At 43.1% G+C, this 27,500-nt stretch overlaps 1 protein-coding gene across 1 annotated transcript in view; it reads left to right on the forward strand.

Annotated features, from left to right (window-relative positions):
* The window catches only part of LOC143276042 (uncharacterized), a 72,542-nt gene that overhangs the window by 18,266 nt on the left and 26,776 nt on the right, over positions 1-27,500 (forward strand). Inside the window, exons 28-50 of the mRNA XM_076580429.1 lie at positions 368-588; positions 1,076-1,384; positions 2,775-2,829; positions 7,114-7,160; positions 8,921-9,057; positions 14,141-14,202; positions 15,933-16,093; positions 16,544-16,789; positions 17,322-17,474; positions 18,120-18,318; positions 18,723-18,972; positions 19,604-19,949; positions 20,242-20,391; positions 20,823-20,966; positions 21,357-21,731; positions 22,493-22,672; positions 23,193-23,359; positions 23,923-24,105; positions 24,293-24,554; positions 24,897-25,044; positions 25,774-26,028; positions 26,592-26,710; positions 27,144-27,282. Of these exons, the coding sequence (XP_076436544.1) occupies positions 368-588; positions 1,076-1,384; positions 2,775-2,829; positions 7,114-7,160; positions 8,921-9,057; positions 14,141-14,202; positions 15,933-16,093; positions 16,544-16,789; positions 17,322-17,474; positions 18,120-18,318; positions 18,723-18,972; positions 19,604-19,949; positions 20,242-20,391; positions 20,823-20,966; positions 21,357-21,731; positions 22,493-22,672; positions 23,193-23,359; positions 23,923-24,105; positions 24,293-24,554; positions 24,897-25,044; positions 25,774-26,028; positions 26,592-26,710; positions 27,144-27,282 (4,308 nt within the window). The remainder of the gene's footprint in view (positions 1-367; positions 589-1,075; positions 1,385-2,774; positions 2,830-7,113; positions 7,161-8,920; positions 9,058-14,140; positions 14,203-15,932; positions 16,094-16,543; positions 16,790-17,321; positions 17,475-18,119; positions 18,319-18,722; positions 18,973-19,603; positions 19,950-20,241; positions 20,392-20,822; positions 20,967-21,356; positions 21,732-22,492; positions 22,673-23,192; positions 23,360-23,922; positions 24,106-24,292; positions 24,555-24,896; positions 25,045-25,773; positions 26,029-26,591; positions 26,711-27,143; positions 27,283-27,500) is intronic.

Raw genomic sequence — 27,500 nt, forward strand, 5'->3', positions numbered from 1 at the left:
AAAAAAACAACAACAACACTCAGAGCATATCAACGCATGTTCTCACTTGAATGTACGCCAGACATTACACATAACATACGGACAAGGCTGATGACAAGGTCTGCAGTTAAATGGTTGCTGATTACGCAGTTCTCTTTTATATACCTTGGGTTGGTCTGAGAAACAGATCATTGGCTGCTTTGGGGGTGGGGGGGTGGGGGAGCTATAAGCGTAATGACTGTTTAGATCTTGATTATTTCTGCACTGACAGGCAGCATCTCAAGAGTCCTAAAAGCTGGATATGATTCATTGTGACTGACTGACTGACTGTACTTTTTGGAGTAGCCGCTTGTGGTGTATGTAATCCATGATGACGCGTTCTGTGCAGGGGCAGTCCACAACCTCACCCAGCACCCCTACATCCAGTCCATGGACGTCACTCCATACATTGAGGCTGCCAGCAACAAACTGAGCGCGCTGCGCGTGCCTGAGCGATACACTGCTGCCATCTACAACGCCTCCGCTCGTGTGAATGAGGTCATGTCTGACGTCATGAACATGGAGTCGATGAAACGCTTCAAGGGGATGTCCAACGAGGTTTACCAACAGGTCAGTCAAGCTGCATTAAATGAAATAAAATCAATTCAGTTACATTAGAATCAAGTCACCTTGTGTGTAATCAGCTATGCACAAAGAGTAGTATGTGTACCTTATATCTCAACTTCACACAACATATAGAACATTCATTTTTTTCTGATTAAAAAAAAAGCCAGAAGCAGCCTGGTAAGATTAGATCCAGATGAAAAAAAAAATAATAATAATAACAGCTGGTTACTGTGAGTATAACGACAACATGTAATCTCCAAGTAATATCCTGTGTTTGATGTGATTAGATGGGCCCGCTCACGCGCGCGCGCACACACGAATACGCACACACACACACACACACACACACACATACACACACACACACACACACACTTATTGTGTCGAGCATATCTATCACAAAATAGTGAAAAGACGTTATATTAAAGAAGAAAGAAAACGCGAGAAGCCCAAGTCTGAATAATCATGTACACGGACACACTTTGTGCAGGGAGTGTGGGCCTACAACTACTGGCAAGTGGAGGACAACCTGAAGAAACACCTGCACAGCATCGCCACACTGCTGAAGGAAATCGTCGAAGAAGAACTGCACGTGTACATACATCACTTCCGCTTCCTGCAGAAGAGTCACGTGACTGTGTGGGATCCCGAACACGGGGAGATCCAGGCCGAGACCCACCTGCCCGTTGCCATGGAAACGCTGGACTCCTTGCCGGATATGACGCCGTTGGTGACGCAGTACAATGAGGTCATGAGCTCTGTTCCGGACATGGACACTGTGCAGTATTTCTACGATCACGTGAGTGGGACCCGAACTTTTTCTTCATCTTTTTCTTTCTGAAGTTATTGTATTGATGCTTCTGTTGTGCTGTAGATTGTTGTGTATTGTATCACAATCACTGTGTTGTACGTTGAAACTAATGCAGCATTTTTCTTCTTTTTTTCTGTTTCTTTCATTCATTTGCACAACTTGTGTGTGTGTGTGTGTGTGTGTGTGTGTGTGTGTGTGTGTGTGTGTGTGTGTGTGTGATTTTCTTTCATCCATGCAATTGTGGCTGCATATTTCGCATAGTGCCAGGTACCTGAAAGTAAGCACTGTGATAAAATGAAAAAAAACATATTTCAGTCGATCAAGCATGACAGTAGTGTTAAGATGACATCTCTGATTCCTGTATGAACATAGATCAGTGTCTTAGTGTTTCGTTGGATGCCTTTGCATGGTGGTGAATGTCAGTTTTTCATGTTAGTGTTTAAATGCATGTTTCTAAATGTCAGTTTTTACATTGAACAGTGCAACTGAGCATGCTATTTATGGGAAGGTTCTTTAAAAATGAAAGCAGTTGCAGCGGCAGCAGCAGTAGTAGTAGTAGTAGTAGTAGTAGCGTTATTATTATTATTATTATTATTATTATTATTATTATTATTATTATTTCTGTTGGACACAGTACGTTCCAAAGACCACGTGGTGGGCTGACAACAACTCCACACAACAGGGACAGCTGTTGGCGGAACTCAATGTAAGTCTGAAATCTTTTTTATTGTGTTTGTGCTGTCTTTTTATATAGTATTGTGCACATAATGTCATAATGTGTGCATCAGAAACGTCAACCGATAGTGGGCAAGAACTGAATGTTTGTACAGCTTGGATGGCTAGTGAATAAAAGTGACAGTGTATCCCGAAAGAGGCTCAACACTTGGCTTCTATCAGAAACTGGCATAAACTTACAGCTGGGCCAGCAGCAAAGTGAGAGCTGCATGATTAATGGTTTCTCCACTGCAATGGGAATTCACTTAATGCTCAGTCTTTTGTGAAGGACTCAATCTAGGAGGCAAGATTATACTGACTCCTTGTGGGCTAGATGGACTTTGGGAACTCCCCTATGCGGACTTTCCTAAAGATACATAAATAACACACACACACACACATGCACGCACGCACATACAGAGAGAGAGAGAGAGAGAGAGAGAGAGAGAGAGAGAGACGTGCGCGCGCGCGCGCGTGTGTGTGTGTGTTTGTGTGTGTGTGCATCACAGAAAATGAAAGTAAATAATATGTGGTGTTTTGTTGTTACTGTTGCTGTTGTTTCTTTTCTTTTTCTTTTTTTTGTTTTGTTTTTTGTCAATGATCGAACTGAATAAAAGCAATAATTGTACCGACTGAATAACACGCTATGAATTGTGTGCTTCAGGAATACACCCCCAGCCCCACCACTGACAGAACTCTGAGGAAAAGGAAGTTCAGAGGCAACAGAAGAGTGGCGGCCATCTAATGACGTCATGTTGTTTCCTTTCTTCCCGGAACTGACCGACCTTGGCTTTGTTTTGTGAAAACACGAGAACTCTGATGATTGGACTCATAGGTCATTGTAGAAACCAAAACGCCATTCCCCCCAAACCCCCAACTTCCCTTTAAAAAATTAATTGATTTGTTCTACAAACGAAAAAGGTACCTCCACAGACCATGATGAATAAATATATTGCAGCATAAAAATGATGTTTGTGTCTGATGTTGCTCTCTCTCTCTTACCCAGTCCTTCTCTCTTTATTTTTTGCACCACTGTGTGTGTGTGTGTGTGTGTGTGTGTGTGTGTGTGTGTGTGTGTGTGTGTGTGTGTGTGATATAATCGTCTGTTCTGATTCTTGTTCACACACACACACACACACACACACACACACACACACACACACACACACACACACACAAACACCACACACACACACACACATACACACACACACACACACGCACACACACATAAACACATCCATACACCCACTGACGCACACACGCATACGACACACGCACATACACACATACTCTCTCTCTCTCTCTCTCTCTCTCTCTCTCTCTCTCTGTGTGTGTGACATATATATATATATATATATATATATATACTTTTTTTTTTTTCTTTTTTATCGAGAGAGAGAGAGAGAGAGATGTACACACACACACGCGCGCGCACACACACACACACACACACACACACACATACACACACACACACACACACACACACACACACACACACACACACACACACTCACAGAGAGAGAAGTCGGTGCAGAAAGTCGAAACGTTTATTCAGTATTGGCCACGGCCCATTCTGAAGGGGATACAATAAACATGAGCAATCCACACACATTTGCAGACTGGCTTTAAATGGTAATACACTGACAGAAAAGCATAATGAAACTATAAATATTTAAAGAATATTGTTAACAACTTGTAAATCCAGCTGAGCATAACAGTGCGCAGCTTAAACGATTTGTATAAGTAAGTACACAAAGCCCTTGCTACTGATTCATTTTGATCTGTCATAATCAAAAGCAGTTCGAAACAAGAAAGGGTTGTGACAATAATTTTGTGGAATATATTTACGTTGTAGATCATGGAAAGCTGGACAACAAAGCAGAAACTGTTGTTCATCTTCATTTCCATTCTTACATGAAGGACATAGCAAATTTACGTCTGTAAAATTTCTGTACCGGTAATAGTGTTTCTGTAACATCTGCTATTCCACACATAAATTTTGTCATATGAGACTTAATATGTCTGTCAATGTCAAACAAAAAATACTGTTCACGATTTATAGTTGTTTTAAGCATTCTGTAAAAAGAATATATCTCACTTCTCTGTACATGCCCGTATCAGTTTCACCATCAATTATCGATCAATCTTTGACGTAATTCTTTTAAAAAGACGTTTACATCTTCAACTCCTTGAGTCAACTTGACAAAGCCAAATCCATTGTGCAACAAAGAGTCTCTGACACATGAAATCCAAGATTTTTTACCACGTAATTCTAAACCAAATAACATCTTAAATGTCAATCCTTCTTTGCCCATACGTACTATCTTTAACTAATATAAATGCATTGCAACGATGAATTTATGTAAATAGGGTAACGACCTGTTTCTCCGTAGACAAAACCATTTGGCGTTTTGATATGAACTCCCAAGGATTTCTTGAGAGCAAATAGATGTACTTTTTCTATGTACATAACAGCTTTGTCTAGACCCCATATTTCGGCACCATACTGAGCTACTGGTTGAACATGGGCATCGAACAATTTTAGAAACACTGTTAATGAATTATTACTCAGCATAAACATTTTTAAAGATACATAACAAAGCATTATTTGCTCTACTTGCAAGATCCTGACAGGCAACTGCGAAGCTAAGACGAGTAGAAAAGAATATTCCTAGATATTTGTAACAATTCATAACAGTCATGATCTTACCATTAAAATATCATGTTTCCCTGGCTGCCACATACCCACTCTTTCTGAAACCCACAATATTACTCTTTTTCATATTCACCTTAAGCTGAACTCTGGAAGCTGCATTATAAAGATTATCTAATTGAACTTGAAGACCAATAGTTTCAGACAAGGCAATATCGTCAGCTAGTAACAGGACAAATAATCCAGTAACATCAGGATAAAGTGTTGCACCATGTCTTCCATTGGTAATTATTTCTAATGCTAATTCATTTATAGATAACAAAAATAGAATGGGGCCACATGCATCTTATTGTTTAACACTTTGTGTACATAAAACATAGTTTATAAATTTACGACCAGATCTAGCTCTTCCCTTTACATCATTGTACATGCTAGAGAGACGTAGAGAGAGAGAGAGAGAGAGAGAGAGAGAGAGAGAGATGAGTGTCGGCCTAGAAGCAAAGCGTCCGCCTTGGAAACGAGAGAATCTGAGCGCTTTGGTCGTGGTGGTAAAGGGTGAGGGGTGGTGGTGGACGAGGGGGGAGTAGTGTAAGACAGCTACTGTGTTGGGGGATCAATGAAGCCAATGCACAGAGAAGAAGTGGAGACAAACAGAGACAGAGGCACATGACAGGGGACTATAGTGGTCTCTTGCTGATGGCCTGTGCCCCAAGAGGGGTGAAAGGCCTGAGTGAAATAACGTTCAGAGCAGAACGGCATGTCTGATGGATTGGTATGGGGTGAGGTGTGGGTGTTTAGAAGACGGGATGTCAGTCACACGTCCTGTGAGAATGAAAATGAATCAGTTTCTCACTCTGCCTGTCTGGTTGGTTTGTCGGTTCATCTCCTGCCCCCCCCCCCCCCCCCCCCCCCCCCCCCCCCCCCCCCCCCCCCCCCCCCCCCCCCCCCCCCCCCCCCCCTCTCTCTCTCTCTCTCTCTGTGTCTATGTACGTCTATGTATGTCTCTGTCTGTGTCATTGCCCGCCTGCCTGTCAGCCTCTCTCTCTCTCTCTCTCTCTCTCTCTCTCTCTATATATATATATATATACATATATATATATACGCGCTCGCGCGCGCGCGCGCGCGCGTGTGTGTGTGTGTGTGTGTGTGTGTTCCTGTCTCCATCCCTACCCCCGCTGACCCCCCCTCCACCCTCTCTCTCACACACTCTCTCTCTGTCACTCTATCCCTGTGTCTCTGTCTGTCTGCCTGCCTGACTGTTTGGCTGTGTCTGTGTGTCTATCTACCTACCTAACTGTATCTGTCTCTCTCTCTCGTCTCTCTGTGTCTGTCTCTGTCTGTCTGTCTGTCTGTCTGTCTGTCTGTCTCTCTCTCTCTCTCTCTCTCTCTCTCTCTCTCTCTCTCTCTCTCTCTCATCCCCTGTTCGAGTATCGGCTTTTTATCATCCACCTTCCTATTTCTGTTTCTGTGTGGCGTGTCAAAGGTGATTGATTAGCCAAACAAAATTTAACCTCAATTGTCCTCCAATTTTCTTCAATTAGGAGTGAAAATAAGACATGTATTGCAGAAATGTAAAAAAAAAACCCCCAAAAAAAACAAACAAAAAAATGATGCGAATCCGCTCTATTGATTTCTGGTTCCAGATTTCCTTTTTTGTCATCATGACGATTTTGCAAGGCATTCTCTTGGGTCTCCCACACATCACGAAATTTAAATTTGTCACACAGTGCCTGGAATTTTTGGCCTTAACACCACAGACGATGCCACTGGTCAATGTTCCAGATCTGACTTTGGTCAGCTCACTCTGTTGGCATGTTAGATTTAGACAGGTTAAAGATCTTAGACGTTTACGGCCACAGGGGAAGTGAATCCATATCCATCATGTCAAGAGTTCAGCACATGAAGGCGGGACCCAGTGCTCTCCTTCCGCCGCTTTCAACCTTCACTGACCGAAGTCAGGTACCCAGTCACACCTGGGAGGAGTGAGGATAAACGGGGTAAGGTGACTTTCTATAGGACACAACATTATGCTGAAACGGGGAATCGAACTCTGATCTCTGGATCAGCAGAAGTCCAACGCCTGATCGATTTGGCCACGGGGTCTCCATGACATGTATTGCAGACAGACAGACAGACAGACAGACAGACAAATTCTGAACACCATGTTACACCAAAGTGTTGGTAAGGACTGGTGACTGGTTTCAGACTTTGAGACCGAACGTCCGACAGTGCCTGTCATTATGAAGGCTGCTTCTTTGCCTCTGTTCTGACTGGTCCAAATGAGTTGCTGTTATTCTGCCACCCTGCTTATCATGACCACGATGTATCTCCCGTGTGGCTGCAGACGAGAGTGACTGCCCCTTTGAGAGAAGGCGGCCAACGCTGCAGACTGTACGTCATTTATTTCTCTGGCAGACATTTCTCCATCACCTCTTTCCATGAACTTGTTCTTAAAAGCCGTGACACTAAGTGCACTGGACAATTTAAGTAATGGAGAACGTTTACATAAAAAAAAGTTAGTCTTGTTATGCAACATAAAGTTTTCTCTTTTTTTCTTTTTCCATATCAACTTTCTCCTTTCCTATTTTTTTTATGGACCCTGCAATCATCTCTCATTTTATCGTCCTGCTTTTGAGCAATGGCTTGATAGAACACGTTGGGGGAATACCCCCTCCCCTACCCCCCTTCCACTCAACCCCTCCTCTGTAGAATTGTATTGTCCTTCAAAAGTGTGTCAGCTGTCATTTGGTTCACTATGGGGAGTATGTATGAATGTATGATGTCCGACTATGACCACCAGAACAGCAGAGAAGCAACTGCTCTCCTGACTGTATAGGCTAGAACTTCATTGTAGTGGAGAGTGTCTTGCCCAAATTACATTCCCATTCTCTCGGCCAATAGGGTTTCAGAACAGTCGACGTTGGGATGGCTCCCGAAGATCAACTGGACCCGAAGGCTGCAGCGCTAAGAGCCAGTGTAATATTGCCTCCTACTTTGAGAGTCATAGTCCTTCACAAATGGCTGCATTCACATTGCAGCAGAGACATTGTTGAGCATACACCTCTCACTTTGCCACTGGTCGAAACGTAGCTTATGTTAATCTTATGATATAAGGTGAGCGCAACGTCCCTCCCTCTGTTCTGTACTCGCGCGCTGAACTGTTTGCAATCGAACCTGCACCTTTGACCCCTGACCTAGTTGTGCGCCTGCGAGGAACAGGCATAGGCGCTTGTCTGCCGCGAAGACGAACTCGCCGGGCAGGAAAGAGAAAACAAAAGCCCATCAAAACTGTCGTTTCCGTACAGACTCCCAACAGAATCCCCCACCAATAAAACCTTCTTCTGTCAACTGTATTAATTTGATCAAGGTTCCCGTTACTACAAGACCCTCCTATATTCAGTTCACTTCGGCACTTTTCAACGCTAGGTCCGTTAATGACGCGGAAAAGAGAACCGAAATTTCAACTTTTATCACAGATAATGACATTCAGATAATGTTTTTGACTGAAACCTGACTGAAAGAAAGTGGTGACGAAGCAAAGTGTTCTGATCTGACTCCTTCAGACTACAACATCAAATCTTTCCCCCGTCCCTCTAGAAGTGGCGGACTGTCTGTCATCCATCATCAACGTTTCTCCTCTCACATCTCCTTTATCACTTCTTTCCCGTTTGAACACCCTGCCTTTGAACTTGTCTGCGTCTCCCTCTCCTTGCCCCATGTGACTGTTCAATTTTTCTGTTTGTATCGTCCTCCACCAAGCCGCAATAACGGACAGACTGACCGCAATTTCATTGAACAGTCTCACGATCTGCTTGAATACTGTAACCCTCACCCTGGCTCCTGAATCATCCTTGGAGACTTCAGTATTCACTTTGACAAAATGCTTCATCCTACAACTACCAAAGCTATAGAACTACTGACCACTTTTGGCTTCACCTAGACTGTCCAACAGCCCACACATGAAGAAGGCCACATCTTGGACTGGCTGGTGCACAGAGATGACGACAGCTGGGTGGAAAACACAGTGGTGTCCCATGACCTCGCCTCAAATCATTTCTGTGTCCTCAGTCAATTCAATATTAGCGTCCCACGTTCACAATCAAACTACGTCACTTCACGTAACCTGAAGGCCATTGACTGCTCTGAAGCAGGACCTGACCACCCGTCTCTCCAGCCTGACGTCTTCCACCCTTACTGCTGCAGCTCTGGATTCAGCCATGACCAGCACACTGGTCGACCACGCCCCAGCCACCAGACGCAAAGTGTCGTCAACTAGGTGTGACCCCTGGTACAGTGCAGCTGCTGAGCAAGCCCGGGCTGCCAAGCAACACAAGCACAGACTGGAAAGACTGCGGTGCAAATCGGGATTATGTGTTCACAAACAGTTGTTCAACCACGCCAAAAAAGCTGTGACAAAGATTATTCATCATGCCAAGACAGCATACTACTGCAACAAAATCAAACAAAGCTTCTCGAGTGGTCGTTTGTTTCAAGTTGCTAACAGTTTACTTGGAATGAAAAGATCATCACCACTTCCCACAATAATTCCACTAATTGAACTTTCAAACCGTTTCCTTCAGTACTTTAAGAAAAAAGTCAGTTCGATAAGAAACAACCTTGACTCATCCTTTCCTCCTTTCAGTGAACCCTGTTTCCATGGCCGACCTCTCACCCAGTTCACTCCTGTGACTCAAGATCTAGTCAAACGCACAATTCTCCTTTCTCCACTTAAAACATGTGAACTTGATCCCTTCCCTTCAAAGCTATTTATCAATTGCCTTGACAACCTCTTGCCTTTCGTGACTAACATAATGAATGACTGTCTAACTTCTGGAAACTTTCCTCATTCATACAAGTGTTCTCTGGTAAAACCTCTGCTAAAGAAGCCCTCCATTGATCCTGACGATATGAGGAACAACTACCCTGTTTCAAATCTCCCTTTTTTGTGTAAATTGTTAGAGCGCCTCGTTCTTTTGCAGCTTAGTGACCATTTGACTCACAACAACTTATTCAGCCCTTTCCAGTCAGCATACAGACCTCATCATAGCACTGAAACCGCACTTGTAAAGATCATGGATGGTATTTTAACATCCCTTGACAATAGTAAAATCTGTGTTCTTACACTGCTTGATCTTTCTGCTGTTTTTGATACTATTGACCATGTTATCTTGCTAAACAGACTTAGATACTCCTTTGGCATCTCTGGCTCTGCACTGTCATGGTTCCAATCCTACCTTAAAAACAGAAAATAAACAGTCACGGTAAATGGCCATCAATCTTTCCTGTCAACACCTATACATGGCGTTCCACAAGAATCTGTGCAGGGAGCAGTTCTGTTTATTCTCGATACTCAACCACTTTTCAATGTTGTCAAAAACCATTCTGTAAATCACCATGCCTTGCTGACAATAACGAGCTCTACAAAGAAACGACTTTTTCCTTTCTTGACTCTTCTATTGGGGAACTTCAACGGTACATTGCTGACATCAAAGCATGGAGGAATCCAAACAAAGTACAGTTAAATGATTGTAAAGTTGAAGCTATTATTATTTATTCTAGCAGACTGTCTATAAACAACCCCCTGCCTTCCTTTCTTAAAATTAGCGATTCAGATGTAGACTTTGTATCTTCAGTGAAAAATCTGGGTGTGACGTTTGATTCAAACCTCATAATGAAGAAAGACTTTGTTTCTTCAGTGAAAAATCTGGGTGTGACGTTTGATTCAAACCTCACAATGAAGAAAGACTTTGTTTCTTCAGTGAAAAATCTGGGTGTGACGTTTGATTCAAACCTCACAATGAAGAAAGACTTCGTATCTTCAGTGAAAAATCTGGGTGTGACGTTTGATTCAAACCTCACAATGAAGAAAGACTTTGTATCTTCAGTGAAAAATCTGGGTGTGACGTTTGATTCAAACCTCACAATGAAGAAAGACTTTGTATCTTCAGTGAAAAATCTGGGTGTGACGTTTGATTCAAACCTCACAATGAAGAAAGACTTTGTTTCTTCAGTGAAAAATCTGGGTGTGACGTTTGATTCAAACCTCACAATGAAGAAAGACTTTGTATCTTCAGTGAAAAATCTGGGTGTGACGTTTGATTCAAACCTCATAATGAAGAAAGACTTTGTTTCTTCAGTGAAAAATCTGGGTGTGACGTTTGATTCATACCTCACAATGAAGAAAGACTTTGTTTCTTCAGTGAAAAATCTGGGTGTGACGTTTGATTCAAACCTCACAATGAAGAATGATGTAAACAATCTCTGCAAGGCGGCATACTTTCAAATTCGAAAGATCAGTTCCATCCAACATCTCCTTACTACTCAAGCAACACAAACTCTGGTGTGCTCTCTTGTCTTGCCCAGACTAGATTACTGTAGCTCACTCCTCATTGGTTGTTCTAGATACTTAATACAAAAACTCCAGAAAGTTCAAAACGCAGGAGCAAGATTAATCTTTAGAACCACAAAAACTGACAATATCACTCATCTTCTGCATTCTCTCCACTCGTTACCAATGTCTGCCCGCATTCAGTACAAAGTTGCAATTCTCACCTTCAGCTCCATTTTAGGTGCTGCTCCTCAGTATCTGAGTGAATTGATTCAAACCTACACACCCTGTCGACAACTCAGATCATCTTCCGATTCACGGCGACTACTTGCTCCCCGTGTTAAAACCCGATCCTTCAGTGATTCTTCCTTTTCTTATTCAGCTCCACATGTCTGGAACAGTTAACCTCACGATCTTCGCCACTCTCCTTCATTTCAATCTTTCAAAACTGGTCTGAAAACACATCTTTATGAAAACGCCTATCCATAGACCTTCCATACCTTTTCAGTTATAAGCCATGCAAGCTCTTTCTCTCTTTCGTTGTGTGTGTGTGAGTGTGTGCGTGCGTGCGTCCATGCATGTATGTGTGTGAGTATGCACGTGCATGCATAAATCTTTTTGTGTATGTTTGTGTATTTGTACGCACGCAAGTGCACAAGCACATATACATAGATGTCTGTCTGTGTGTTCACATATGCATGCTATATGGATACAAAGACTAACATGAAAGATTGTTGGAAACACTGAATGATTTTTTTCTTTTAAAGATTGCCAGTAAAAACGTTTTTTTTAAATGAAACGTCTGATAACTGACTTAGAAACAAAGCTAATGTATTTGCTTTTGTCATCTGTCTCTCCATCCAACAGGCTCAGATCCTTGTTTCCCCCCTTTATAAATCACTTCTTTATCCGATAAACTGATCTCTGCATTCATCTCACACTGATAAATCAAACAATTTTTGACATACCATATCAACACCAGATTGTATAACTTTGAAGATCAGTTATTCCTTTCCATGCTTTGTGACGTTGATTTCTTATTACGCTTTTTTTCCGTCAAGCATCTAAAGAATACGTCAGAAGTATAGCCATATTTAGTGAAAAAAACTGCAGTAAAACTAAATTACTGGGGCAACGAAGATCTCTGGGAGCATTAGGAAACGATCAAGAGTGAAGGCCCAGCACAAAATGATCCCCAGGGAAATAAAAATATAATCAATATACAGCCATGAAATTCGTGTTCTGGGAGCGGAAGCCCCATACCAGTGTGTACTAGGGGACTGAATTATAACTGATTGATAAATCTACACAAAATTGCATTAGAATTGTTTTAGATTAGAATATATGCATTTGTTTTCTCTGAGGCAGTGTCAACAAAACTGGGTATGCTTAGCAACAAGACTGTTCTTTCCTTTTTTTATTTTCCTTCTTCCTTTCTTTCTATTCTTTACCTTCCATTTCTCCTCCCCTTCCATTTCAAATGTATTTCCTTCATTTCTTCCTTCTTCCGTTCCATCTCTTCACACCTTCCTTCATGATCATATTTTTCTCTTTCATTGCTCCTTATTTCTATTCTTTTTATCCTTCCTTATTTCTTTATGTATGCATGTGAGCGTGTGTGTGTGTGTGTGTGTGTGTGTGTGTGTCTGTGTGCATGCTAGCGCGCGCGCGCGCGCGCGCGCGTGTGTGTGTGTGTGTGTGTGTGTGCATGTTGTTTGCACGCACGCACACGCACACACACACAGACATGCATGGATGCTCTCATACAAATATTTCAACAGCAAACTGCAACAGGTATCAATTTCGCCAACTAATGCCCCAAGTATTCCTCCTTCCTATCTTTCTATTCTTTACCTTCCTTTTCTTCCCACCCCCTCCCCCCTCCTTCATTTCAAATGTATGTCCTTCATTCTTCCTTCTCCCCTTCCATCTCTTCACCATTCCTTCGTAATTATATTTTCCCTTTCATTCTTCCTTATTTCTATTCTTTTTCTTCTTCTTTCTTTCTTTGTGTGCGTGCGTGCGTGCGTGCTCTGTGTGTGTGTGTGTGTGTGTGTGTGTGTGTGCGTGCGTGCTGCACACACACACACACACACACACACATATGCATGGATACTCTCATACAGATATTTCAACAGCAAACTGCAACAGGTATCAATTTCGCCGACTCACGCCCCAAGTTATCACAAAGTCCAAGAGCCACGGGTATGTGCTAAATAGTTCTGATGTCACCGTGTGATACTTACAGTGATCCTGGTTATCATCTGGTTCACACAGGACAAAAGTAGCCAGGTAATGTCACTAATCATGTCGATTGCCTGAGGCGCCTTCAGGGTTCTATCGGCAAATGAATGAATTCATAAATAATTACATAGATTAAAAAAAAGGAAAGAAAGAAGAATTGATAAAATAGAAAAAAGTAACAAAAGAAAACAACTATGACTTCAGAACCTGTTTCTGTGGATTTTGGTTCCAGGAAGGTGGCAAAATGGTAAAGATGCTCGTCTGTCAGTACAGCGTCAGTGAGAGTTTAGGGTTTGAACTCAGTCTCGCCCTTTCTCGCAAGTTTGACTAGAAAATGAAACTGAGCCTCTAGACATTAGGATGAGGCAACAAACTGAGGTATCGCATGCAGCACGCTCTTGGCGCACTGAAAAAAAGAACCCATGCTGCACACACGACCTCAGCCTACCGTCACATCAGAATGACTAGATGCTACATTTGATTTTCCAGTCGAACTCGGGAGAAAGGGTGGCACCAGGATTTGAACCCAGACCCTCACAGGTAGATATGCGTCTTAACCATTCTGCCACGAAACAGCGCGTGTGTTGACGAACAAGGGGAAGACGAAAAGTGTTTGGCCCCCGTCAGAGGCCCCTCAGAACATTTTGCTCTCTGATCTCAATGTGCCTGATAACCCTGTTTCCCGGGGTGGACTTTTATCTGTGTCAGCAAGGAGGGCCCAGAAAGCCGGGGCTATAAAAGGGTGGGTGGCAACACGGGTAGATCATACCCAGCTTCAACCCTTTCCTCCTGTGACCAGCACCATGAGGGGACTCCCCGCCTTGGTCACTGTTCTGGTTCTCCTGGCACCCGCCAGGGGAGGTAAGTGCTGCTCTCTTCTCCATCACTGTCTTTGGAAAGTGTGTAGCGGTTTGTGGCGGTTTGTGCTTGTGTTCGATCAACTGAGTTTTCTTAGATTATTCTTCATCACCTGGTTCAGTGGTTCATAGGTTCGTTGGAATAGGTTGTTTGATACTGGATACACGGAGAGGGTGGACGCAGCTCAGAATTGATAGCCATAGATATATTCAGGTACAGGGTTGTGAAATTTCTTCTGTGGTTCAAAGTTCTTTATTTTTAAAAGTTTATTTCGGTTGATGTTTGTATTATTCCGTTTATTCTTTCTTTCTTTCTTTCTTTGCATATTCATGTTTTTATTTCCTTTTTATTCATTTCCTTTTTTTTTGCTCTATGGTGCTTCTTATATTGAGAGAACTTTCTTCTACTCGACTTTCCTCCTACAAATTCAAACATTCGTGTTTCATTCAGTGTCAGTTCATTGTGGTATATTTGTTACATTTTACTTACATTGAATGCTTGATATTATTCTGTTCACGTTGTTTCGGAATCGTTATTTGGCAAAACAGACAGTCCCATCAGAAGTCAATAGCTGCTGTCTTGTGGCATTGTACTCTTCTGAAAGCCAGTGTTCTGGATATGTTTTAATGAAAAGGACACTACTGAAAAAAAAAAAAAATCCTCAATATCCGAACATCATCGAGTGTATGTTTGTAAATAAGGAAAGCTGAGAGTGGATGGGAAAATCTTTCTGTTTCAGAAAAAAAAAAACTCTACATCGAAGAATCAGAGCAATTAATGCTTTACAACGCATCAGTATAAAAGGTTCAACTGCTGTCTTAAACAAAGTATTGAATTCATTGTTGCTTTTCAATTTTCAAGTGCTATGGGTTTCATAGATCATTTCTCTTTCATTGTTCAATTTTTGCTTAGTTTTCTTTTTCCATCTTTTCTGCCTATCTTATGTCTTTTTCATGAATTCTCTCTCTCTCTCTCTCTCTCTCTCTCTCTCTCTCTCTCTCTCTCTCTCTCTCTCTCTCTCTCTCTCTCTCTCTCTCCATTTAATCTTTTTTTTTGTACCCAGGCAAAGATTTGAAATATGCAAAAAAACATTTAAATAGTTATGTCATCTTGTTACCTTGTTGATTAGTTTCTTTCGTTCCATTCGTTTTGTTCGTTCGTCAGTTAGCTGTGTTGCCTGTGTGAACAACAGGTGATGATGTTTTTGTTGTTACTGTCCACAGGTCCAATCAGCTCTTCACGGGATGATGATGGTTCACAATGCGCAAAGAAATGTGTTGGTGAGTTTGGTGCATGTGTGTCCTGAATGTTAAAACCTGTGAACGTGTTGGAGAGTCTGTGAAATGTTTTGATGACTTTGGTGTTGTAATGCCTACATACATCAGTATTGTTTTGTACAGAAAGGTATTTTTCTTAATAAAAACTCGTTCTGGATATTGTCCTTGGCAATGCAGACGCTAATAAACACAAAGGAGCGATTCATTTGAGCGGAGTGTGCTGTCAGGTTTTTCTGTGTTAGCTTTAATTGATAAATGTTTTGAAAATACAAATTCTCTTCGTTGATGTTGTTTTGATGCAAACGCACAACACTACAGGTGTGTGTGTGTGTGTGTGTGTGTGTGTGTGTGTGTGTGTGTGTGTGTGTGTGTGTGTGTGTGAAACACAGCACATTGAAATGTCCAAACTATGCCTACGTTCTACAAACTCCCTTTCCTGTTGCTCTGTGCACACAGCTTCCAACAAGTTCCAGTATGCCCGAGACACGACCTACGAATTCGATTACCTGGCAGAAACCGCCACCTCTATGGAGGATGCCAGTGAGGACACTGCACGCCTGTCTGTTGCCGCCACCGCCCTTGTAGACGTCATCGGGGACTGTGACATGGTCCTTCAGGTCAGATGACGTCACTGCATACACATTAAACAAAAGTTGATTATTAGAATTTTAGGTCTAGTTAGAACGTTCCAGTCATGTTTAGATCATAGACCAGTTTGAGTGTGATTCTAATGTGGTCACTGAAGGTGTGTTGAATGTGAATGTGAATACTAACTAACTGGCAGAGAGAGAACAGGAGAGAACAAAGTACTAATACGACATTCTGCAGCATAGTTAGATATAACTTGCCCTGCTCTCTCTCTCTCTCTCTCTCTCTCTCTCTCTCTCTCTCTCTACCCCCAGCCCACCCCCACCCCCTATCTGTGATGTAATCAAAAATCAGGAGTTTACATGCTTTTTTCAGAAACCATCACTATCAATCGACACATAATTCATGTTCCTTTTGCCCGTCACCTTTCTCACCTACCACTGCTACCACATACATCAAAGTTCTTTCTTTCATTTCAGTTGCGTGACGTCACCGTCAAGGAATCTGACCCCAACTCACAGAGCATGCGCAATGCACCTGAATCAGCACGTGCAGCCAATCTTCTGGAAAGACAACCTCTCCGCTTCTCCTTCCAAGATGGCGTCGTGGACGAGTTGTGTCCCTCTGAGGAGGAGGAGTTGTGGGCCCTGAACGTGAAACGTGGTGTTCTGTCTGCCTTCCAGAACGGCATGACTCGTCTGGACTCTGACCAGACTGTGACTGAGGTGTGTGTGTGTGTGTGTGTGTGTGTGTGTGTGTGCACAAACTAAAAGAAATGGTGATAACGCTGTTAATGAGGTAATTTAAAATAAGATGTTGACAACAGCATGATTGTGTTTTAATCCTGTTTTACACTATTGTTCAAGTTATGAAGACGGTGACGATGAAGATGATGATGAATACCGTCACATCTGTTGTTGCTATATGTTGTGGTGAAAAACTGCACAACAGACGTCCACAAAATAGGACAATGCATAGAAGAAACGACCATTTCATTTCACTTTGAATTCATCACTATTGTTCAAGTTATGAAGACGGTGACGATAAAGATGATGATGAATATCGTCACATCTCTTGTTGCTATGAGCTGTGGTAAAAATTCTGCACAACAGAAGTCCATATTCTAGGTCAATGTACTTCAGAAACGACCTTTTGAAAAATCTACATTGAGTTCACTATTGCTCTAGTTATGAAGATGATGATGAATACCTGTCACACCTGTTGTTACCATGGTGACACGGAGCGTCTGCTGTGCAGGTGGACGTGGCAGGCACGTGCCCCTCCCAGTACCAGGTGACGAACAAGGGCTGGTACTCCACCACAGTGACGAGAAGCAAGGACCTGCTGGCCTGCACCGGTCGTCATGACTACCAGACTTCCCTGCAAGCCTCACCTTACCACGTGCAGTCCGTGAGTAGTAGCACCACGCTCGACAGAATTTTCTCCCACTCCACTAGACATTGAGTGGTGGTCTGAACACTTGTCATTTGGATGAGACGATGAACCGAGGTCTCGTTTGTATCATGCACTTTGCGCACTTAAAAAATCCCACAGCAACAGAGAGCTGTCCTTGGTAATACCCCCCAGAAAAATCTGTGTGGCATGAAGACAGATTCCCCATGCAAACTGAAAAGAAAAGGAGAGCAGCCCAAATTTCACACAGAGAAATTTGTTATGACAAAATTTGATACAATACAATACGGCACAATACAACACAATGCAGTGCAGTGCTGGTTCACTGTTACCATTATATGTCTCATCCTCTCTAAAGTCTCTCTCTCTCTCTCTCTCTTGCTGTGTGTGTGTGTGTGTGTGTGTGTGTGTGTGTGTGTGTGTGTGTGTGTGTGTGTGTGTGTGCACGCACCCTTGTCACCATACAATTACAGAGATGGATAACTCTTTTTGTTTTAATTCAAAGAAAGCGCAGCACAAATAACCGATCGCAAATGTCTCAAAATACAACATAGATTTTTTCCCACATAGTCGTTTTTGTGACTGAAGACAACTATAGATATGATTCCAGAGACTTAACACTTGTCGCTGTGTTGCTTTCAGTCTGTGCAGTCTCTGCCTCTGATGAAGAGCACTCACCAGTGCGAGCAGACGGTAGACCAATATGGTGTCCTGAGCAGCGCCACCTGCACTGAAAGCCACCAGTTCCGTCCCTTCTCAAGGGAGGCAAGTGGGGCCGTCACCAAGGTGTCCCAGAGTCTCAAGTACAAGAGTCAGAGTCGCTCCTCCGCCAAAATCCAGCGTAAGATTTTGTTGTTGTTGCTGTTGATAATTCGTTCTCTCTCTCTCTCTCTCTCTCTCTCTCTCTCTCTCTCTCTCTCTCTCTCTCTCTCTCTCTCTCTCTGTGACACTCTTATTCTCTCAGATGCTGTCTGTGTTGGTGTTTATCTCTGTTTCTGTCTGTTGTATGTGCTGTCTGTGTATGCGTCCCGAAATTATAATGCCTTTTCCTCCTGATAGAATTGGATCATATATCAGTTACATACTCTTTTGTTTCTTTCGTTGAAGGACACCGGAATAATTGTTTCATTAATTTTCAGAAATGGGAGCGTTGTCTTCTTTCGTCTGGTTTTGTGTTGTCTCTAACACCAGTATGATGTCAGCCATGACAAATTAACAGACAGAGCCGCCATGTTGTCTGTACAGCTGTGTCCCAGAGAGTCAGCCTGATGTTCCAACACGCCAACAAAGAGGAGATCACTCGCAAAGCCCAGCAGGAAGCAGAGGAAGTACTACGTCAGCTGTGTCGTGACACCCAGACGGATATCCGGCCTGACACGCCCCGCCTCTTCTCCTCCCTTGTCTCTGCCATGCGCAGAGTGGACACTTCCGGTCTGAAGTCTTTGTACGTCAAGCTGGAGCAGAACACACTGTGTGTCAACAACATCCGCACCAGGTGAGATGGGTTTGCTTGGTCCTGGGCTCCAGTTTGATGGTGAAATGATCAATTATGGTTCATTTATCATTTCTAATTTAAAACAAAACAGAAACAATAATGCATCTCATTTCATTCTTTAATTTGGATCAAGTGTTTCAGGATCTGTTATGTATATGAAACGTAAAATTTTGTACCTGTCCACAATGTAGTCAGTAACACATTGACAGAATGGTGTTAATGAAAAACAAACAAAAATAAATTGATTCACTTGAAAAACATGCAGTCAATAATAAATTGAGAGAATAGTTACAGAGAAGAATGAACTGATTCACATGAATTATATACACCCAATAATGAACTGACAGTTGGGGTATTGTCCATTAGCAGTGAATTGATTGTTTTGAAACATATACAGTCTTCATTGACAGAACAGTCGTCAAGAACAATGAACTGATCCACTAACTGACCTATAGAGTACTGTCCATAAACAATGGATTGATTCACTTGAAAGATATACAGTCAACAATGCATCTACGGCATAGTGATAAAAAACGATGACCTAATTCGCTTGAAACATACACAGTCAACAACACAGTGATCAAGAACAATGAACTGATCCACTAACAGACCTAAACTGCTGTGCTGACAGGAAGTTCTTCGTGGATGCTCTGCCCATGGTGGGCACTGAAGCCACCGTCACCATGATGACGCAGATGTTGATGAGCGATGACGTCACTGGCCTTGAAGCCGACATGTGGCTGACATCACTGGCCCTGATCCAGGAGCCCAGCGCGGCCATGCTGGAGCAGGTGAAGTCTCTGCTCAAGTCCCAGACCCTCGGTGAGAAAGCCTTGCTGCCTGTGTCCACCATGATCAACAACTTCTGTCAGCACCAGCCCCAGTGCACCCTGGAGTCTTCAGTACAGAGCATCATGACGTCCTTTGAGGACCTTGTCGGCAGCTCCTGCTACGTCAACAAGAAAATCCTGGACCAGGTCTGTTTGCAAACACCTGTGACTATGTCCTGTGCGTTACTGTATTTTTCCTGGCTGTTTGAAAATGCATAATCTTTCATGGTTATTTCCAGGGAAGTGCCAGACTTTCATGATAGTGGTTAGACGCCGCATGAAGGTTTTAGTAATGTCGTAATAAAGAAACATGATTACAAGTTCAAATGATCAAATGTTTAACATTACATTTTTGTGTCTCGTGAACATTTTAATGTACATAATGTACGTGGTAATATTTGAAAGAAACCTGATTATAAAATCCACGTGACTGTGGCAGGTGCTGATGGGACTGCGAGCTATTGGCAACGCGGGTCACGTGAGCAGCAGCGTGTCTGTGGTGAACAAGTGCGTGAAGAGGACCAGGAACCCCATGGAGGTCCGTGTGGCGGCTGCCCAGGCCTTCAGACGTATGCCCTGTGACGCTGACGTGAGTTGCTGACGTGTGTGTGTGTGTGTGTGTGTGTGTGTGTGTGTGTGTGTGTGAGGGAGGGAGAGAGAAAGAGAATATACATATGTGTGGATATGACACGCCGAATCGTGTGTGTGTGTGTGTTTGTCGTATATATGTGTACCATCCTGCATAATCAACATTGTTGTATAATGTGTCGTCCTACACGATCAACATGTTTTTTGTGTAGTGTGCCATCCTACACAATCAACATTTTTGTTGTGTGAGTGTGCCATCCTACATGATCAACATGTTTGTTGTGTGAGTGTGCCATCCTATACGATAAACATGTTTGTTGTGTGAGTGTACCATCCTACATGATGAACGTGTTGGTACACATCTGTGTACCATCCTACATGGTCAACATGACCGAGTGCCGTGTGACTCCAACACTGTGCCCTGTGTTACAGCGAACTGCCGTCACCTTCCTCATGGAGGACACCCAGGAGGACTCTGAGTTACGTATTGCCGCTTACCTGGCTGTGATGACGTGTCCTGATGACGACACTCTGCAGCACGTGCAGCTTCTCCTGGAATCTGAAACAGATGAGCAGGTGATTAGAAACAAATCAGTGAATCATGCATGAAGTCGACGATCAGACTGTCTCCTTGATCAATCAATTCATAAAACAAATGACATGAAACAGCATCCAAGCAAACAGACAAATTACTGACTGGCTGGCTGTCTTATGGACTGACTGGCCGACTAACTGACCAGTCAGGAAGACTGGCGGCTTCCTGGAGAGAATATATACTCTCTTTCACCTACATCATTAGATGTTGACCTTGCTCCTGTATGCTTTGAAAAAAACAAAAAAAACAAAAAGGGAAACAATAAAACAACAACCCTATAAAGCCTGCTAAATACCTGTCCATGTAAATTTACCTCACGATGACCTCAGGCAATTAGCTTTCCTCACCTGTGACTATCATACTGTGTCCAGGTGGGATCCTTTGTGTGGAGTCACCTGACCAACCTGCAGGAGACGTCCAGTCCCCACAAACAGGCCATCAGACAACTGCTGAAGAACGTCCAGCTGCCCGCCAAGTTCAACCTGGGACGTCTCCAGTTCTCCCACAACTACGAGGGCTCTGCTTTCCTCAAACGGCTCAACAGCGGAGCTGCTGCTGAGGGGAACCTGGTGTGGTCCTCCTCCTCCTCCCTGCCCCGCTCTGCATCTGCCAACCTCACTGTGGATCTGTTCGGCCGTTCCCTCAACCTGCTGGACGTTGGCCTGAGACTGGAAGGTCTGGAATACCTGTTGGAAACCCTGTTGGGACCTTATGGCTACTTCGCACAGGAGGGCCAAGATAAAAAGGTGAGGAATATTTATTTTTGAAGTGACAAGGTGAAATTTACAAATAAGTTCAACTTTTGATTAGTTGTGGAGATCCATGTGATCACTGGTAAAACATTTTGATATGGATACTTATATAGCGCCTATCCTTGGTCAGAAACCAAGCTCTAAGCACTTTACAAACACTGAGTCATTTACACAACAGGCTGCCTACCTGAGTAGAGCCGACTGACGGCTGCCAATGGGCGCTCATCATTCGTTTCCTGTGTCATTCAATCAGATGTCAGGCACGCACACCGACACACTCAAGCTTGTAACATTTAACATTTTACGTCTATAACCGTTTTTATTTTATTTACGTATACACACGAAGGGGATTCAGGCACAAACAGGTCTGCACATGTGTTGACCTGGGAGATCGGAAAAATCTCCACCCTTTACCCACCATGCGCCACCGAGATTCGAACCTGGGACCCTCTGATTGAAAGTCCAACGCTTTAACCATTCGGCTATTGCGCGATACCGTATAAAAACGTTTAAAAACCAATAGAGTGTTTAATCAAGACCAATAAATGACAGCATATGCAACATGATATTATCTGAAGAATTGTTTCAGTTTGTAGCCGAATCCAATATGGTTCGATGGGAGAAATAGTGTGGGGATATCTGAATGTTGCTGGACGTCATCCACGAAGCTTTAATGTTTTCTTAGAAATGGTACACAAGGGGCATACTCACATTTGATGGTTCACCTCACTGCCATGTGTACTGTGTCCTGACAGAGTAACAAGCATCTGGACGAACTGAAGGGGTCTCTGTACCTGAGGATGTTCGGCAATGAGATGTCCTTCCAGCGGTTCCAGGGCCTGGACTCCTTCACCTCCTCCTCCTCCTCCTTCAACATGCTGGACTTCCTGATCAAGCTGAGCAAGAACCACGACATCTCCATGACTCATAGCACGGTAAGGAACAGCAGTAGTCTGCTGGTATCGCTGTGTGTGTGTGTGTGTGTGTGTGTGTGTGTGTGTGTGTGTGTGTGTGTGTGTGTGTGTGTGTGTGACTGGTTTGTGCAATGTATGTTAGTGTGACTGTGGTGTGTGTGCAAGGCGTGTGTTGTTGTGACTGTGGTGTCTGCAATGTTTATTTTGTTAGTAGGAATATGTGGAAGAAATCCATTCTGAAAGGTATGCACTCAAGGCCAGACCAGCGTGTTGGTTTACGCTGCTGGTCGGGCATCTGCCTAGCATAAGTCTTGTAACGTACATAGATTTGTCTGAACGCATTGACGCCTCCTCGAAAAACTTAAACTGGATCAGAATTTGATGTATATGATAAAGGGAAGGGACAGTTATCCATTCAAGCAATATCTTGAATAATCAGTTCTGACAGGTGCAGTTTTCATTGAGAAGCAGCACCGAACTGTTCCGAAGAACAAGAAGTGTTAGGGAACAGTGATGACCGTGGCTGTGTGGATTGTTTCAGGAGTTCCTGGACACAGAGATGACAGTGCCCACGTCCTGTGGTCTGCCTCTGTCACTGACAGTGAAGGGAACGGCCACTGTGGACCTCAAGGCCTCTGGCAAGGTGGACCTGCGTAAGGTGTCCTCCACACCCCGCAGTCTGCAGATTGAAGGAGAAATCAGACCCAGGTTCGAGTCTTGCCCTTTACTCTTCTCGATTTCATGCTATCACCAACACTAACTGTCCTAAGCCCTCTTGGCTGAGAGAGTGGGGATGCAATTTGGGCAAGACACCCCACTACAATCAATACCCAGCCCAAATTTGCATTGTGGTTCAAATCGTCTGAGAGTCTTTATGAAGACACACCACCTTAATTGTATCATTGTTTGAAATTAGTCAAACAATGAACCTTTATTTCGACATTTCATCTGGGTAAGATTTTCATTAAACTTGATATTACTAAGTTGTAGTTAACTTACTTCAAAGAAACAAATCCTTCTTGTTCCCGTAGTGTGGCATTTACTGGAAGCTTAGAATCAAACTTCATGAGAGCACTGCACGTAGGACTTCTTAACTTTTTCATTTGCACATCATGGCCATGGACAATACTTCACTGATGACATTACACACAACAGCTTTCAATCTGACAAAACTTTAAGCTGCTGGAAAAGTGAGTGTCACTGATGATTAAATGTACTTCAGAAAACCACACAAATGCCAACTCTTCACCAAATCCTGTATCCTGTTTCAGCGGTGCCATCCAGATCTCCGGTCAGATGTCAGTGGATGCCCAGGTGTCACGCGCTGCTCTACACGTGACTGGCACACTCCACTCCAGCACCGCCCTCAAGGCACGAGTTGACCTTGACCGTGGCCGCGTCTTGAGCATGGAACTGGATGCCCCTGAGGACAAAATGGAGATCTTCGATATCAGGTCAGTGATACTGTAGATTTCAGGATGAAGATAATATCCTCCAAATTCATAATGATACCTGTTTGACTGGAACCTGTTCCTGCAATAAATGGTAAACTAAAAAGTATGAACACACTGATTCCGCTAAAAAGCATTACACACATCCTATGGCTGACTGTAAATCCAACACTTCCAACTGTGGTTTCAGCTCTGAGTTCAGCATCGTGCACAACACGGTGGAGAAGAAGCAGAAGATGATCACCGAGAACCGAAAGACCGTCAAGGTGTGCACAGGAGAGCTGGCGTCACGCATCACTGGTCTGGAGCTGTGCGGAGAACTGCAGTACCCCAATGCGTCCACCCGTGTCTCTGGCCCCTACTACCCGTTCACTGGGCCCACCTCTCTCAGCGTGGCTCTGTACAAGCGGGACACTCACACCAGCTACAAACTTCTGGCCAAGAGAGTGGAGGTCAGTGACTGCACTGCTACTCTCATATAGTGCCTTTGGAATTCTGTTATTGTGTTTTGAGGGCCAGTGAACTGTTTGTAGATGAAGCAGACTTCATGTTTTGCTCGAGTTGGTCCTCAGGTAGGAATGAACATGTATCCTGGATTTACACAACCACTGCATGGAAAAGAGTCTAGATAATGTTGGTCAGGCTGACATAATCTTGTTCTGTTTCTGAAACCGTTCTTTTTTTTATAAGATATTTACCACCTACAGGTTTTATAAAGTAACCCCATTTCTAATTTCCATAGACTCAGCAGTCAACTTTCACTTTATCGATTGTCCTGTGGTGTGCGTCTGCAGAACAAAAAGAAGACCATGGCTCAGCTGTCCTTCAACACTCCTGGGTCCAAAGTGGATCGCTCTCTGGCCTTTGACCTCGTCCTGAACCATGAAGACAAACAGCTGGAGGTCAGCGCTGCCTCGCCCTGGAAGAAAGCTGAATTCAAAGGTACGTACGACAGTCAGTCATGTCCAATTCTGACCTTTAGAATAGCAGAGGTGGCAAATGCTGTCACAACTATCAGGGCTAGAATTTGATTATTGTGGAGAGGTTACATCGCCATTACCTCGAAAAAAAGGGCTTTAAGACAGTTGGCGTTGAGGTGATCTCCAAAGGCCAACTAGCCTCCAAGGCTGCAACACAAAGTGCCAATGCAATCACGTTCTCCTAGTTTGAGTTATAATCCTTCACAAAAGACTAAGCTGGAAATGAATTTTCATTGCAGTAGAGAAAACATTGATCATACAGCTATCACTTTGCTGTTGGCCGAATTGTAAGCTTATTCATATGAATACAGGAGAGAGCTTCCCCCTGCCTTTCATATAGCTTTGCTGTTCTAGTGCCAACAGATTACTGGAGCAAAATATAGTCATGCACTATCTAAAAATACGAACAAAAAACATTAAACGAAAAGCATGAGATATGACTCACCACTGAATTCAAAATGTCTTTGACACAAACTTTTAGATTTTCAATAGTCTAACATTCTCATCATTTTGCTGTTTTAACCAATGTAATCATGGAGAACAATATTTCAGACCGTCTTTTTCTCTTGGAAATGTAGAGAAGGGGTAGAGATTATGCTCTTCTAGTCTCGTGGATAATATAACGAATCACATAGCAATAAGTGAAATATATTTATTATACATTCACAAACAAAGTTGTTGTTTTTTTCAGGAGCCATCACCAACACCAAAAAACTGATGGGTGTCAGCGGAAGTTTCATCACAGATGACGTCAACGTCTACTCCCTCAGAACGGAAGTGAAGATCGACGAGTCCAAGAACGGTGTCACATACACCCCTATGGTGGAACTCCGTCATCCCAACAGAGACAACGTGGCTCTGACTGGCATGGTTTCCATGGAAACAAAGTCTGCAGTGGTGGACCTCACCTTAAGTGGTGTGACTGCCCAGCCCTTGACTCTCAAGTGTGAGTTGTGTTCTTCTTCATGACTGAGACTTCGTTGAAACTTCTTTAATTTTCTTTCAACATATTTAACACACTGCGATACAAGGTCATCTTCTGGAATAAATATCATAAAGCAAACTCTTTTGTATATCACTACTTTGGATCCATACATAATTTATCAGTAGTGTAAAGGTATTTGTAAGATTACCATGCATACCAGTAATACATAGGAATGTCAGTGTTCTATGTTGTCGCCCTCCTTATGATTGTGACAATCATTTAACAGTTATTAGATACAAAACGTTTTAGTCAGCAATGATGCAGCAAAAACATTTGCAGTGCAGATATGGAAGGCACATCTGGCTCATAACACAAGCAACGAATGATGAGCACCTTAAAGGCAGCTGTGAGTCAGCTCTACCAAGATAGACACCCTATTGTGAAAACGTTACCGTATTTGTAAAGCACTTAGAGCTTGGTTTCTGACTGATATATAGGTATTCGTGTCAACCAATCAATCAGTGTTACGTTTCTGCAAAAGGCACGTGCTGTACTAACCCATACTACAACAATGTGTCCTACAGCTGCTCTCACCAACACGAAGAAGGAAGTCAGCCTGACAGGCTCTGTGGCCAAGGGAGACAAACAACAGTATTCCCTGCGTGTTGGCAGCCAGATGTCCATCAGCAAATCCAAGATGCAGGTAACCACTGTGACAACACATGTACCAACAACAGTGTAAACCACAAAGAAAACGATAACGGCAGAGGCAACAACAACACAATCAATAACAAAGAAATGCAATCAAACAACATCAACAGGATCACAAATAACAACAAAAGAACAAACAGATGCAGCAATCTTAGCAGCAGTGGTCCTAATTTATTCCTCAGTTTTTATAAGGCATGGCTTTTTTGTTTCTTTCTTTCTAATTGATTCTCACCTCTTTTTGACATGGTATATTGAATTACAAAGCACACCTACCACCACAAGTAATACAATCAAAAACCAGTGTAAGACTGACAGTAGACACAACAATAATGTTACTTATGATGACAATAATGAATATGGTTGTGGTTGTGATGATGACAATGATGATGGTGATGATGACGTATGTCTGTACGTGTGTGACACAGGTGACCCCCTTCCTGTCAGTCAAGTCCCCCAAACGGGAGCTGGTGTCGTTCAGTGGCTCTGCCCTGTACACCCAGGACAAGATCCTCAAGTCTGATTTCATCTTCAACCTGATCAACTTCAAACCAGTCTCTGCTCAGTGTGAGTAAAAGCAGCAAGTAGAGGGAAACTGGGGTGGGAGGCAGGATTATAATAATTCAAGAGAAAATCGACAACAGGTTGTAGCAATGTGAGCACTACATACAATGGAAGAAGTTGTTCATAACTGAACATATCGTCACTTGTATTGATGGATGTAACATTATAAGCAAATGTCGATTGAAGTAAGAAAGTTGTTCAAATGGACCTGAATATACAAT

Source organism: Babylonia areolata, chromosome 31, assembly GCF_041734735.1.
Source record: "Babylonia areolata isolate BAREFJ2019XMU chromosome 31, ASM4173473v1, whole genome shotgun sequence".
Taxonomy (NCBI): Eukaryota; Metazoa; Mollusca; class Gastropoda; order Neogastropoda; family Buccinidae; genus Babylonia; species Babylonia areolata.